Genomic DNA, 13,709 nt, shown 5'->3' on the forward strand with positions numbered 1-13,709 from the left:
TTTTTTTATCCCAGTTATTGTTTTGGTTCTCCATGATCTGACGGTTGACATCCTTAAAAGTTGTCACAGGTGCCATTGAACTAAGTATTTCGTTTTCTTGGTTTAGATGGCAGTTCAATCAAATCCACAGAACAACGTGGCTGTTCTGTCACTGAGTCAACTGACCTTGTGTTTTCTATCTCTGTCTCTGCCACATCGTTTTGTTCTTCTAAAACGGATGGATTGTTATTGTTATCATTAGTATTTGCAGCATTTTTTACCTCTTTGGAATTTTTTGTAACTTTTGGAATCTTGGAGGAGGCCTGTGTGCAATAGTGGACAGTAATAGCTACATTTTGATGCTGTTCAGTTTCGATGACATTTCTTATCAAAACTAGCTTCGAGGTATTCTGTGAAGCTGAGTTTATTGTTTCGGCAAATTTTGAGACAGTAATACGAAGGCAATTTAACGACTAGAACAATGTTTATCATAAATAATTATAAGGATTAACTTATTAGATTATTCTTAATGTTGTAAATGTATTCATTTTTATCGAATCCTGAGAAAACTAATATATGTTTTTGAAAAATTTAAACGCACAACGAAAGATTACGTTATTACCGAGGACCAAAAGCCCTGAAAACTTCTATAATGTTGATTTTAGTAAGTTACAAGGGTGAAAAAAAAAGAGAATAATTAGTGTGATTTTTAATTTCAAATATTTCATTCAAAAGAAACTTTTTATTTATTCCAAGGGACTTTTGACCCTCGGTAATAATGTAATCTTTCATTCTGCGTTTAAATTTTTCAAAAATATGTACATATTTGTTTTCTCAGGATTCGAAAAAACTGAATATACCTATTTAGAACATTTTGACAGGCGACATTTTACGCCTATGTTCTTAAAACCAATTTAAAATTGCATAAAAATAATTGTCTGCTGGTACAATATTTCATCGCATATAATCCAATTTATTATTTTATGCCCATTGTTGCAAGATATTATCTTTTTTTGTAGAAAACTTGCTATAAATTTCTTAAAACACAAATATCTACGTGGGAAATTTATAATCACTTGACTGTTCTACTTTTTTTACAATGCAACTGTATCATCTGAAGGTAAATATATTGATATTGATAGATAAGATTTTTCTAAGAATATTGCACTAATTTTTTATTGCAGTTGAAAATATAAATCTATAAAAGAGACATTCATCCTAACCACATACCGCAGAAAAAAATTTACATTATATAAATCGCCTTTGTTTTTCAATATGTTTTTGAAAACTCTTATTATTGTATGTGCTGTCACAAGTGTCTATAGTCAAGGTAAGTTTTTTGTTATATCTTATTCATTTTCCGAAACAATCAATTTCATTTTCTGAAAATGATTTCCGGAAAAATGATTATGGGAGAACTGGAGATACTAGAACACAAAGCAGTACTTTGATGAGCTTTTGAATGGAGCTAAACAGACAGATCGCACTAATAATACAATAGTGTCGTAACTCAAAAAAGATGATTTTTGAGAATGGACGAAAAACTTATTACTCATTTCCTATTGCAGGCAAACAAAAAATTAATGCATAATATGTTTCTAATTAATATTAAAGAAGTTTCTTTGTACTCTTAGGTAAATAAAAATACTGTCAGTGAAGTTATTTAATAATTTTGAGTTAAAACGGTATTGTTCTAAGCAAAATTTTCAAAATGAAATATTATTTTTAGTTAGGACATTATTTATGAAATATTTTGTGTTACTACAATTTGATTTACTAATTTTTTTCTGCGGTTTACATCAGTTTTTGGGAAATTTTACGGACTCTTTGTCGCTCATTGTAAAATTAAAATAGTTAATTCTACTTTTATAAAAAAAAATAATGAAACTTGGCCTCTTGGTACTGGCAGCACAGCTTGCAAGTCATATACGGCGAATATTGTTGAATCTATGTTAGCATTTTTGTCTTTTTCTTTCTCCTTTCTGGGCAGTTCTTTTTCTTTCAAGGGGTTTTCGTACGTCACAACAATACTGTTTTTCCATCCTCATCAGCATTTTTGAACTTTTCACAAAGATCACATTAATCTTTTTTTGTGTATGGAAGGAGATGTTAAAATATTTAATAATAATGCTGTTAAAAGTAGTTGCAGACGCAAATGATTTGAAGTATTCTTCTGTATATTTATCTTTGTAGTCTCGATATAAATCAGCTAAATACTTGTCACACTGGATATATTCCCGTGACGTCTGAGCTCTAAGGTAATGTAATTCGACGCGTGGTATAGCGTTTATAAAATGTTTGACACCTTCATCCATCTCCGCTTCCACAGTATGTTGTTGGCCATGTTTTCCGCGTAATTTGCCATGTTTGCTGCGTTTTCCAAGAGCTACTAGTAGAAGAGCTACTCGATGAAAAGCTTCTTGAAAAAGAGCTTCTTGAGGAAGAGCTACTTGATGGTTTTACTGTTCGACCTCAAAACAAACTATAGGTTTTCCTTTGTACAACAGGAACGAAATGCGGATCTCGGTCGGAGTCATCGGAATCAAAGTCACTCTGGTCTGAGTGCACCGGTGAAATGTGATATTGCCTTTGGTTGGATTCTGTAATAGGTTTAACATTACTGACCTTACTGAAGGTCACTGTTTACGTCAATTTCTTGAAGTGCTTTGATGACTCGTAAATGGTAAAGGTTATAGGTGCCGGTTGTACTTTCGTAACGTGACTGTTCTCTATCTGGGCACCAGGTTCATTATTTGTAGTCACCAGTGGGAATACCGACGGTGAAGAGTTTTCCTGCTCGCCATCCTCAACATTTGTTGTCATAGCAACAAGTAATTGCCCACGATCACTTGTTGCTATGAATCGCACCCTTAAAAATGAATTAAGTAATTATTAACATAGGTAATTGACGAAATGAACAAGGATGTCACGAAGATTGTGGTAACTCTAAATTTATAAAATAGTTAGTATTTAGTAAGCTTTTTTAATAACGCTGCTGCACATTTTAAATGAGTTATTCCTATACTTTGACAAATAGATAATGATTAATAAATGTTTTACAAACAACAAAAAAATGGTTTAAAGTTATGATTCAGCAATAGTGTAGCATGTCAAAAATAATGAACTGAACCAATAATAGTGTCGTTAGTAAAAATATTATTTTAAAACGTGCTTGTGTAAATCAGTAATAGTGTAATAAGTAAAAAAACAACAATGTTATGGTTAGGTTCAAATCAACAAGAATGCAATAACTCAAAATATATATATGCAAATTACATACCTGATTCAGCAATAACGTGGAAACTCAAAATGATGAGCAAAGCGATACGTACGTTTTCGATCACTGTTGGCTGCAACTAAAAATGGTGCAATATTGTGAGGGCGATAACGACAGTCGGTCAGTTAAGAATAACGTCTTATGGCGCCATCCCTTATCCATTTTTTGCACTATTAAAACGACGGTTTTATTGACTTGTAGGGAACTGAATTTTACGTCTGAATATAGTGTTATGTCAAATTCGAAACATTTTGAGTTACGACACTATTGTATTATTAGTACGAAATGATAATAACGAGGAAGCAATGAATCTAGCAAATAAAATACAAAACCAACAGAGCGAAGAACAAGCTCGACTATAATATACCAAATTGAGAATATTATTGAGAATTTAAAAATAAACAAAAACCCAGGAAGCGACCGCATAACGGCTGAAATGATTAAATTTGAAGAATATCTGTTAGTAGATAAAATTCACAAACTAATTTTTAAAGACATATGGGAACAAGAAATACTACATGAGGAATTAACAAAAGCAATACTATGCCCTGTTCAGTAAAAAGGAAATAATATGGCTGAATGTCAGAGTTATCGAGGAATAGCTCTGCTCAACATATCGTATAAAATACTGGCTATTCATATTAAGAATAGATTAACAACGGAGGCTGATAGAAGCATAGGAGTATATCCGTGTGAGTTCAGAACAGACAGAAGAACTGTGGATCATGGTTTCACAGTACGAGAAATACAGGCTGAAAATTACGAATAAAATAAAGAAACGATGGTTCTTTTCATTGATTTTATATAGGCTTTCTTTTGAGTTTAAAGGTTGGAACTATTCACAACATTGCAAGATGGATGGATGTTTGTCCAAAACTTATTAACTCTCCAAAGGACAGTGAATAAAGTCAAGATAACTAATAGTATAACAGAAAGCATTGAGATCAAAGAAGGAGTGCGGCAGGATGATCCATTTTCATCTATAATGTTTAGCGTAATATTAGAAAAGATTATACAGGAAGCAAGCATTAATGATCTATCACAAAAAAATCAGTGCTTAGCATTTATGGACGTTGGCTTGAAGCAAAATAGAACCGATGGAAACAGTCATCACACTTGAAGAGAGGGCAGCAACCAAAGGATTTTATATAAATGAAGTAAAAATGAAGTACATGGAATGGACAAATAAGCAATTCGTTCGGAGGTAATATAAAACAATTACAACAGCAAAGGGAACACAATATAAATTCGAAGAAATTGAAAGATTTGAGCACGTAGGAACTGTTTCACAAGAGAACCTAACAGTGAAGAAGTAATACAGAAAATAATTATGTGGGGCAGTCGCGCTATGTATGCTTTAAATGGGTTATTAAAAAGCAAAAATATACCTCGAAGAGCAAAACTAAGTACATACTTACAAAATCACAACAAAAAAACATCAAGAGTTGTTATTAGTTTGGGAGCGAAAAGCACTACGAATCTTTGGTGGAAAAAGCTTAAATGGACAATGGATAAGAAGAATAAATCACGAGCTAACTGAGTTCTATCAGTAACCTAACATATTAGCAGTAATTAAGGCGCAAAAACTTAGATGGTTGTAACGTGCAGAAAATGATTCCATCTAGAATTCATAGAATGGTATTATCTAGTGAAAAATTATTTAGATTTTTTAGGTCAAATGATAAAAAGAATCCATTATACTTGGTTTGGATGAGTAGTATTTTATTGGGGGTTATTTGGTTTATTTAGGCATATTTTTGGGGTGCGTGCGCCGCTGCTCCAATCTTTCTATATATAGACAAGGCGAAAACGGCGGGTTCTTTGGAAAAAATATTCCTATGAGATTTTTTGCATAATCACATTCGTGAGACATTCCAGAATAAGATTCAAGAAGTCGCCCACGCGAAAAGTGGTCTAAATTTTTTTTTTAACAAATTGCAAAAGTCAATATTTTTGGCCAGAACAAATTTTTTTTAGGTTTTTTGGGCCATTCTGGATAAGAAAGGTCTCTTATAATTTTTCTTTAAAGTCAGCCGTTTTCGAAGTAAAAGCATTTTAATATTGAAAAAACGAAAAATGGCGATGTTCAGCTCTTAATGACTCGGTTAAAATTTATTACTATGAAAGCCAGAAAGTAACTAAATCAAAGTTTGAAGTCCCCCCTTCAAGATCCTGCAGAATTTTTTGTCATTATTTGATTACTAACCTGTTATTTTTAAGTAAAAATATTGAGCGCCATGCACGTATTAGGTGGCCGTCCATGTTGAGTGCGAAAGAGATGCCATTCAGGCAGTTCAATGGCGCATCTCACTCGCACTCATATTTGCAGCCGCGTCAATACGATCTTACCACTCATTATTAATAATTAAAAATAACAGCTTAGTTATAAATGAATGACACAAATTTCTTCAAGATCATGAAGGGGGGGTTTATATTTGATTTAGTCCCTTTTAGGCTATTGATTATATTCAAAATAAGATAGCTAAAATGAACTACAACCTTAACGGGGTTTTATTATTTCATATGGTCAATGGACATCTATATGTGACAAAACCGCCGAGTGCTACCATTTATAGGGGTGCGTTTTTGAGAAATGGGTGAATTAGTCCCTGGGCACAGGTTATATTAGGGTGAGTTCTATGCACTTTTGGTACAAACATATCTACATAAAAATTGTTTCTGGTTAAATTTCCTATCTAAATATCACTTTTTAAAGTCAATGATACGTTTTTTTACAAAAATATATTCAAAAGAAAAACCACAAAGAAACCCAAAAAAAAGAATTTTTTGTCTCATAAGTTTTGTCCACGAAGATATAGGTATAGACATTGCTTTACAGAAAAAAAACCTACATATTTCTTCTTTAACATGTTGTTTAGTAGAGGTAATTAGGATTTATAGTTTTCGAAATATGATTTTTCAAATTTCGCCACTCACAGCAATTTTGGGCAATTTTCCTTGTTATTTCGCAAATATTGTTCTGTAACTTTTTTCTACGTAACTTAAGGTATATGCAATGGTACACGTAATAGGAATAGAAATCAATTACCTTTAAAATGGTCTACTGTATAACGTTGTACGACTTTTTTTAAAGAGATTATGGTTTTTCAAGGTTTTATACTTTTAACGATTTTTTATATAATATATAAATAATATAATATAAAATAATATAATATAAAAATAAAATATTATTATATATAATATAATATTATATTGTATATTGTTCTGGTATATATTATATAATACCCAATATAAAAAAAATATTATTTTCTACATTTTTTACGATTATTTTTGAAATTTCTCATTATAACTTTTTTTTCTTGTACATTAATATACTATATATTGCTCAATAAAGAGGACTTACTTTCTGTTCTTTAAAATGGTGTATCATCTATATTTAAATATGTAATGGAAACCGAGTGATTCTTTGATATTCTTTACCTCTATTATTTAAAATTATTTCTTTTACAAAAATTACATAAACATTAGTCTTAGAAAACATCACTTTAGTTAAAATTATTTAAACGTTGACATTTAAAAAATTTTCAAAATCAAAGTCCATCTCTTCGTTAGCATTAGCTTCAATATCTTCCTCTGACACTTCAGTTATCTTAGAATTCCCACAATTAGTATCCATGCACATGCTCCCTTCTTGCAGAATATTGAACAACTAATTCCTATCTTCCTACAACCGCAGTTTTTTGTACATCCTTTGGTACATTTACAGGTTATTTTTTCAAGCAAAGTTTGTGGTGCAGGTGCTTTGACAGTAAATATTGGAATTAATCCATATCTTGAAGTTTGCCCGGCCGAGTCAAGTGGATCCAAAGTATTACCTATAAAAAAAATGAGATTCAGTCATAACACACAATCACATAAAAAAGTTATAATGAGGAATTTAAAAAATAATCCTAAAATCAAAAATCGTTGCAAGTAGTTATTACATTTTTAAAAAGCATATTATCTTATTCAAAAATAATCCTATAATTTTTTATAATACACTATTTTAAAGTAAACAGAATAAGCTTTCTTTTTTATTATATGTATAATATATACCTAAATAAAGAAGAAAAAAGTTATAATGGGAGATTTAAAACATAATCGTAAAAAATATAACAACTCGTTAAAAGTATAAAGTTTTGAAAAAGATAACCTCTTTAGTAGAAGTACAACATTATACAATAGAACAGTTTAAAGTTAATTGATTTCTATTCATCTTACATGTACCAGTGCATATTATGTCGTTACGTTACGTAGAAAAAAGTTACAGAACAATATTTGCGAAATAGCAAGGAAAATTGCCCAAAATTGCTGTGAGTGGCGAACTTTGAAAAATCATATTTAGAAAAGTGTAAATCCTAATGACCTCTATCAAACATCATTTTAAAGAGAAAATATGTAAGTTTTTTTTTTCTGTGAAGCAATGTCTATACCTATATCCCCGTGGACAAAAGTTATGGGACAAAAAACAAAATTTCTTTCTTTTGGGTTCCTTTGTGCTTTTTCTTTTGAATATATTTTTGTAAAAAAAAGTATCTTTGGCTTTAAAAAGTTATATTTAGATAGGAAATTTAACCAGGAACAATTTTTATGTAGACATGTTTGTACCAAAAGTGCATAGAACTCACCCTAATGTAACCTGTGCCCAGAAACTAATTCACCCATTTCTCAAAAACGCACCCCTTTAAATGGTAGCACTCCACGGTTTATTCATATATAGAGATTCATTGACCATATGAAATAATAAAACCCCGTTAACGTTGTAGTTCCTTTCTATAATACATAATCAATAGCCTATTTCTGACTTTCATAATAATCATTTTTAACAGAGTTATTAAGTCTTAAAAATGGCCATTTTCGCGTTTTTTCATATTTTAAATTGCTTAAAACTCGAACACGATCACCTATAGAGAAAAATTATAAGAGATCTTTTCTGTGCGGAATCGTCCGACAAAATCTAAAAAAAAATTCTCCGCGCCGAAAATATTGATTTTTGCAATTTGATTAAAAAACAAGCTGAAAATGCGAGCATTATCATAAAGAAAACTTTGTTTATTTACGTATTTTAATTCATAATATGGAAAATTGCTATTATGAAAAGTAGTTTAGAATTAATAATTATGTTTTAATGTGCAATTATATCATTCTAATTTAAATGTTATGAACTATAAAGGTAGTTTACTCTTGATCAAAATTCATATTTTTTTAATACCTCGTATAAAATTTGATGTTTGATGGTTGCATCATAAATCTTAGAACATGAAGAGCTTTTTATGAAGAATAACTTTTCTTCGTCAAATTAAAAATAAAAGAGTTATAAATTAAAATGTTTTTGGTATCCATAATTTGAGAAAAATCTTCAAATCTTTTTTTCCATTATTATTAGAAGGATGTAATTGCACATATCAGACCATAATTTTTTATACCAAACAATATTATTTCATATAGGTACTGTCGGTTCGCTAAATTCAGACACAACTGGCTAGTGATTTTAGTCAATAATTTTGTCAATTTGGCCAAAAAAATAATTACTGATTAGTTAATAATTACTAAATAATTAGTAATTTTTTCCAATTTTGGCAAAATTTGCAAAAAAACAAAAAAATTACCTGCTAAAATCACTAGCCAGTTGTGTCGAGTTTAGCGAACCGACTATATTTTAATTTCATAGCAAATGGAACAGTCCATTTATCATAAAGGGGAGGCCGTATACTCGTATAAACCCTTTTAAAGCTGTTAATAAATTATTGCTTTTAAAATATACTCAAATTGTATTTTTGAACATCTTATTTATTTTATTTAATAATTAAATTCACTATCAAATGTCATTGATGATTTATTAATACTTAATTTAAAATTTAGTTTGACATTCACGAAGTGTCAAACTCAAATGTAAATAACCTATGATTTGCTTAACAAATCGAGATTAAAAAACTAGCCTACTTAATAGCAACGATTTCAGCTGGACGTGTAGTGTGTCGGAAGAAAATAAAACGATTGTGACGTCACATTTTAGACTTTGAGGTCGATTATCTTGAAGACGGTTAGAAATATCGAAATGCCGTTTTCAGATTTGGATTCAAAAGAAAAGCTATATAAGAATCCATCGATAAATCTGATCTGAGTATTGCAGGAGCGGCAACGCAATAAGACACATACTTTTGCGAATTTATAAACGAAATGTTTTCGTTGAAAAATGATTAAAAAAAATTGGACCACTTTTCGCGTGGACGACTTCTTAAACCTTATTCTGTGGTGTCTCACGAATGTGACTATGCAAAAAAATCTCATGGGAATATTTTTCCCAACGAACCCGCCGTTTTCGCCTTGTCTAATAATATCTCAAATTATGTATTTTTTAGCCGTAGGAACATGCCCACCTGTAGACGGAGATTTTCCTGTATACCTTCCAGATGCCACGGACTGCATTATATTCTATGAGTGTTCAAATGGTAAACCAATTCAATTACAATGTGCCCCTGGTACATTATTTGATGAAAAAAGAGGAATATGCGCTATTGAAGTTAATTGCGGAAATAGGTCCACGCCAAAATCTTTACCTGCCGATTTATAATTTTAGTTTACTTGAATTGTAATGTTATATGCAGTATTTTTTAATAAAATTGTAAATTGTGTTATGATAAATTGTTACCAGATATTGTATTTTTAAAAAAAGTAAAGGCAGTTTTTGTTTTTATTTGATTCAGAGTTAGACCACCATCTCCAGATAGCTATTTCTGCATCTATTTGTCTTCAGTGGAGCTATGCAGTCACAACTCTAAACCAAATATCAACACCCTGCCTATTTAAGGGAAAAAATGGCCATGCAATGATTTCACCTTTAAAAGCGACATCTCTCGTAATACGAGGAAGACGAAAAGCCCTAGATACAAAGTTTACTACATTTAAACAATTAAAATATTTTTTTTTATTTAGCTAATGCCTGGACAACTAATGGCCATTGGCATGGTAGGTACGGTAAATTTTTAGTTAGGTATCTAGTGTCATGTGTAGTGTGTGTGTTGAGTAAGTGTCTTGTTATTTTGCAAAGTCGACGTCATTGTCTTTTCAAAGAGACGCTAATTGTATCCGAACGTCTGCGGTCCCTCCGGTACTAATTGAAATTAAAATAAGAAACAATATTTTAAATCCAATACTTTTCGTTAAGAAACTGCTTTCTGGCTGCATCCTGTATCTCTGGCTTTTACAATATATAAGCACAAGAGACGACGAATTTAGAAGAAAGCAAATAAAGGGCACTGGCCACGTATTTACTTTCTTTGCATCTATTTTCACCTTCCTCGTATTACGAGAGGTGTCGCTGTTTTTGCGTCTCAAAGGTGGAATCATAGCATCGCGATGTTTTCCTTTAAATAGGCAGGGTGTTAATATTTGGTTTAGAGTTGTGACTGCATTGCTCCACTGAAGACGCATATATGCAGAAATAGCTATCTGGAGATGGTGGTCCCACTCTGAATCAAATAAAAACAAAAACTGCCTTTACCTTTTTTATTTTTACTCAGATTTGAGTACCTGAAACTGTCTTTCGGTCCTTTTCCTAGAGGCAAAGAAGATAAATACGTGGTCAGTGTCCTTTATTTGCTTTCTTCTATATTCGTCGTCTCTTGTACTTATATATTGTAAAAGCCAGAGATATAGGATGCAGCCAAAAAGCAATTTCTTAACGAAAATTCTTGGATTTAAAATATTGTTTATTATTTTTATTTCAATTATTTTAATAGTCCACTGAAATGTTACATTTAGGGTTGCATTTCTTAGAGGAGTCAATTTTATTTTTTTTTAATGTGTAGGGGAATTCAGTAGAAGCTTAAGTCCAAGTTTTCGGGGTCGCCGCCCTTGTCCCCCGGCCGCCATCTTGGAAAAATGGGTGCAAAGGGCTTTCGCTCTATATCTCCTAAAGTGGCAACCATACGGAAAATGTAATAAACATAAAATGTATCAAATTAAATTTTCTACAATTTTGTTTCTACTACTTTTTATAGTCAAGTGACCAACAAAAAAGATATAAACAAAAATAAGTAAAAATTTTTTAACAAGTTTCCTTTTGGAGGTTATAACTTTTTTCAGTTCATTTTACAATAAAATAGCATTATAGCAATTTTGTAGAGGGTTTTTCAGTGAACAATTTTCACTATAAAGGTGTTTAATTCTATTTATTTATCTAGGTTTAAGAGCGCTCCAAACTTAACCAGATTCTCGAATGCTCATAGGGATACAATAAAAACAAAATGTTAGGCTTACTTTTCTATCTATCTAGGGCTTTTCGTCATCCTCGTATTACGAGAGATGTCGCTGTTTTTGTGGTTTTCCCTTAAATAGGTAAGGTGTTAGTAGATAACCTATGTATGTTCTGGCACATCCCCTAAATCGCAACCCTTAAATATTAATAAATGCCAAACGGCTTAACGTAGGATGACGTGTGACGTATCGTTGGAAAGGGGATGAAAAAGGGGGTTGAACGCAGTATGTGGCGTGCGCATCGGAATATGCCAAAAGGGCATTACGTCATATCTTCGTTTCTATTGGTCCGATTTTGACGTAAGAGGGCTCGTCGGAACGGGGAGGGGGTAACGAATAAGTTGAGACAAAAAACAAAGATGGCGGCATTGCCAAAACGGCATTACAGCATATCTTCGTTGCTATTGGTCCGATTTTGACGTAAGAGGGCTCGTCAGAACGGGGAGGGAGTAACGAATAAGTTGAGACAAAAAACAAAGATGGCGGCAGTGCCAAAACGGCATTACAGCATATCTTTGTTGCTATTGGTCCGATTTTGACGTATGGGGTGTCAAATAAAAGCGGTGGTGACACAGAAGCCAACTGTCAATTCTTCTTCTTCTTTTCGTTTGTCAATTCTTCTTCTTCTTTTCGTTTGTCAATTCTTCTTCTTTTCCGTATAGTGCCTAACAGAACGTGACATTCGACATCTTTGTTGTCATTGGTCCGATTTTGACGTATGGGGTGTCAAATGAAAGCGGTAACGACACAGAAGCCAACTGTCAATTCTTCTTCTTCTTTTCGTTTGTCAATTCTTCTTCTTTTCCGTATAGTGCCTAACAGAACGTGACATTTGACGTATGACGTGACATTTATGTGTGACGTGGCAAAGCGCTGACATTCGACGCAGAACGTGACATTTGACGTAGATATGTGACATTGTTCAGTTTTCCGTCCGACATTTGACGCAGAACGTGGCATTTATGAGACATTGTGACACTGAACATGTTCAGTATTGATATGAATCCCACCGAGTACATACATAGGGTTATGGAATTTCAAACTAAGCTTAATCAGTTAAATAAAGATATTAAATCATATGAGGATATAAAACAAATTAAAAGACATTTCGATAGTCTGCATATTGAGGACAAAACGTGGAAGCCTGAAGAGTTGAATTTACAGCAGCAGCAGCAAGGTCTTTACGCTTTTAGAAAACTACTACAAGCTACATATCCATTGAGACGTATTCAGCCTACACCATGGGTGCCAGCAACAACACCAGCGAGTATGTGAAAAGTGAAATAGACAATGTCTTTGCAATGTCTTGTGTAATATTAGCATCTATATTTATCTTAATTTTAAAAATTATGTTTGAAATTGTAAAGAGAAAATTTGAATCTTCATGTAATATAAGACTTGATCAGTAAATAAGGTGTTTAAATAAAAAAGCAAAAATCTTTATCTAAAAATATTTATTTATACATAGAAAAATTACAATGGTAATATTGTATAAGAAAACCAGTGACGTAGACGATCCACATTTCTTTCTGTACACGAAAATAGTCCAACGGCGTGACAGGGGTTTGTAGCAGGACCAACGTTTCCAGTAGCAAGAGGCGTGTCATCAAACTTGCAAACATCAATAATAAGGGGAAAAACTCCAAAAATGTGACATTTCTTGCTTAAAAATTCTGCTTTTTGTTCTCCTCGAACGTATATGTAATCGGCTGCATACAACAACTTGGTTTCTAGTATTTCACTTATTTTGGACAATTCTACTGCTCCATCAGAATATCGAATGCCAAGCAGTTTTTTCTCCACGTATGATGCTGTCTTCTTATCATCATTACTTAGCGCATTGAATGGTTTCGGAGGTAAAAAGATGTAATGACTTCGTTTAAAACCTATTTCGATGGTAAGTTCTTTGGGAACAAACCACCCGTCCACAGCGAATCCCTGAATATCTACGAATGCTACTCTCATGATGACTGCTCTTGTACTACTGACACTTTATGCGTCTAATTTAGACTTTTTACAATTTCGGTAAGTGGGTAGTACTCCATTACGCAGTCGTGAATTATAATGCAGTAGGCCTTGGTATTTTCGGGAAAACCATTATGTGCTTCAATATCGAGTTTTACGTCAACAGTGGATGCTTTCATGCTTTCTTCTTGTTTTGAACAGTCGATGACGAACAATGCACGATTCTTGA

The 13,709-nt window shown here is 32.3% G+C and overlaps 1 protein-coding gene across 2 annotated transcripts; it reads left to right on the forward strand.

Annotated features, from left to right (window-relative positions):
* The first annotated feature begins 1,164 nt into the window (after window positions 1-1,164).
* LOC126880161 (peritrophin-1-like) lies at window positions 1,165-9,901 on the forward strand. Of its 2 annotated transcripts, none has more exons than XM_050643914.1 (2): window positions 1,165-1,309; window positions 9,619-9,901. In XM_050643914.1, the coding sequence occupies exons 1-2, from the start codon at window positions 1,255-1,257 to the stop codon at window positions 9,828-9,830; spliced, it is 267 nt and encodes an 88-aa protein (XP_050499871.1). In that variant the 5' UTR covers window positions 1,165-1,254; the 3' UTR covers window positions 9,831-9,901. The 2 variants fall into 2 exon arrangements, with proteins under 2 accessions (XP_050499871.1, XP_050499872.1); XM_050643915.1 differs by having other exon boundaries at window positions 9,625-9,901.
* Window positions 9,902-13,709: the final 3,808 nt, after the last annotated feature.

Source organism: Diabrotica virgifera, chromosome 2 (assembly GCF_917563875.1).
Source record: "Diabrotica virgifera virgifera chromosome 2, PGI_DIABVI_V3a".
Taxonomy (NCBI): domain Eukaryota; kingdom Metazoa; phylum Arthropoda; class Insecta; order Coleoptera; family Chrysomelidae; genus Diabrotica; species Diabrotica virgifera.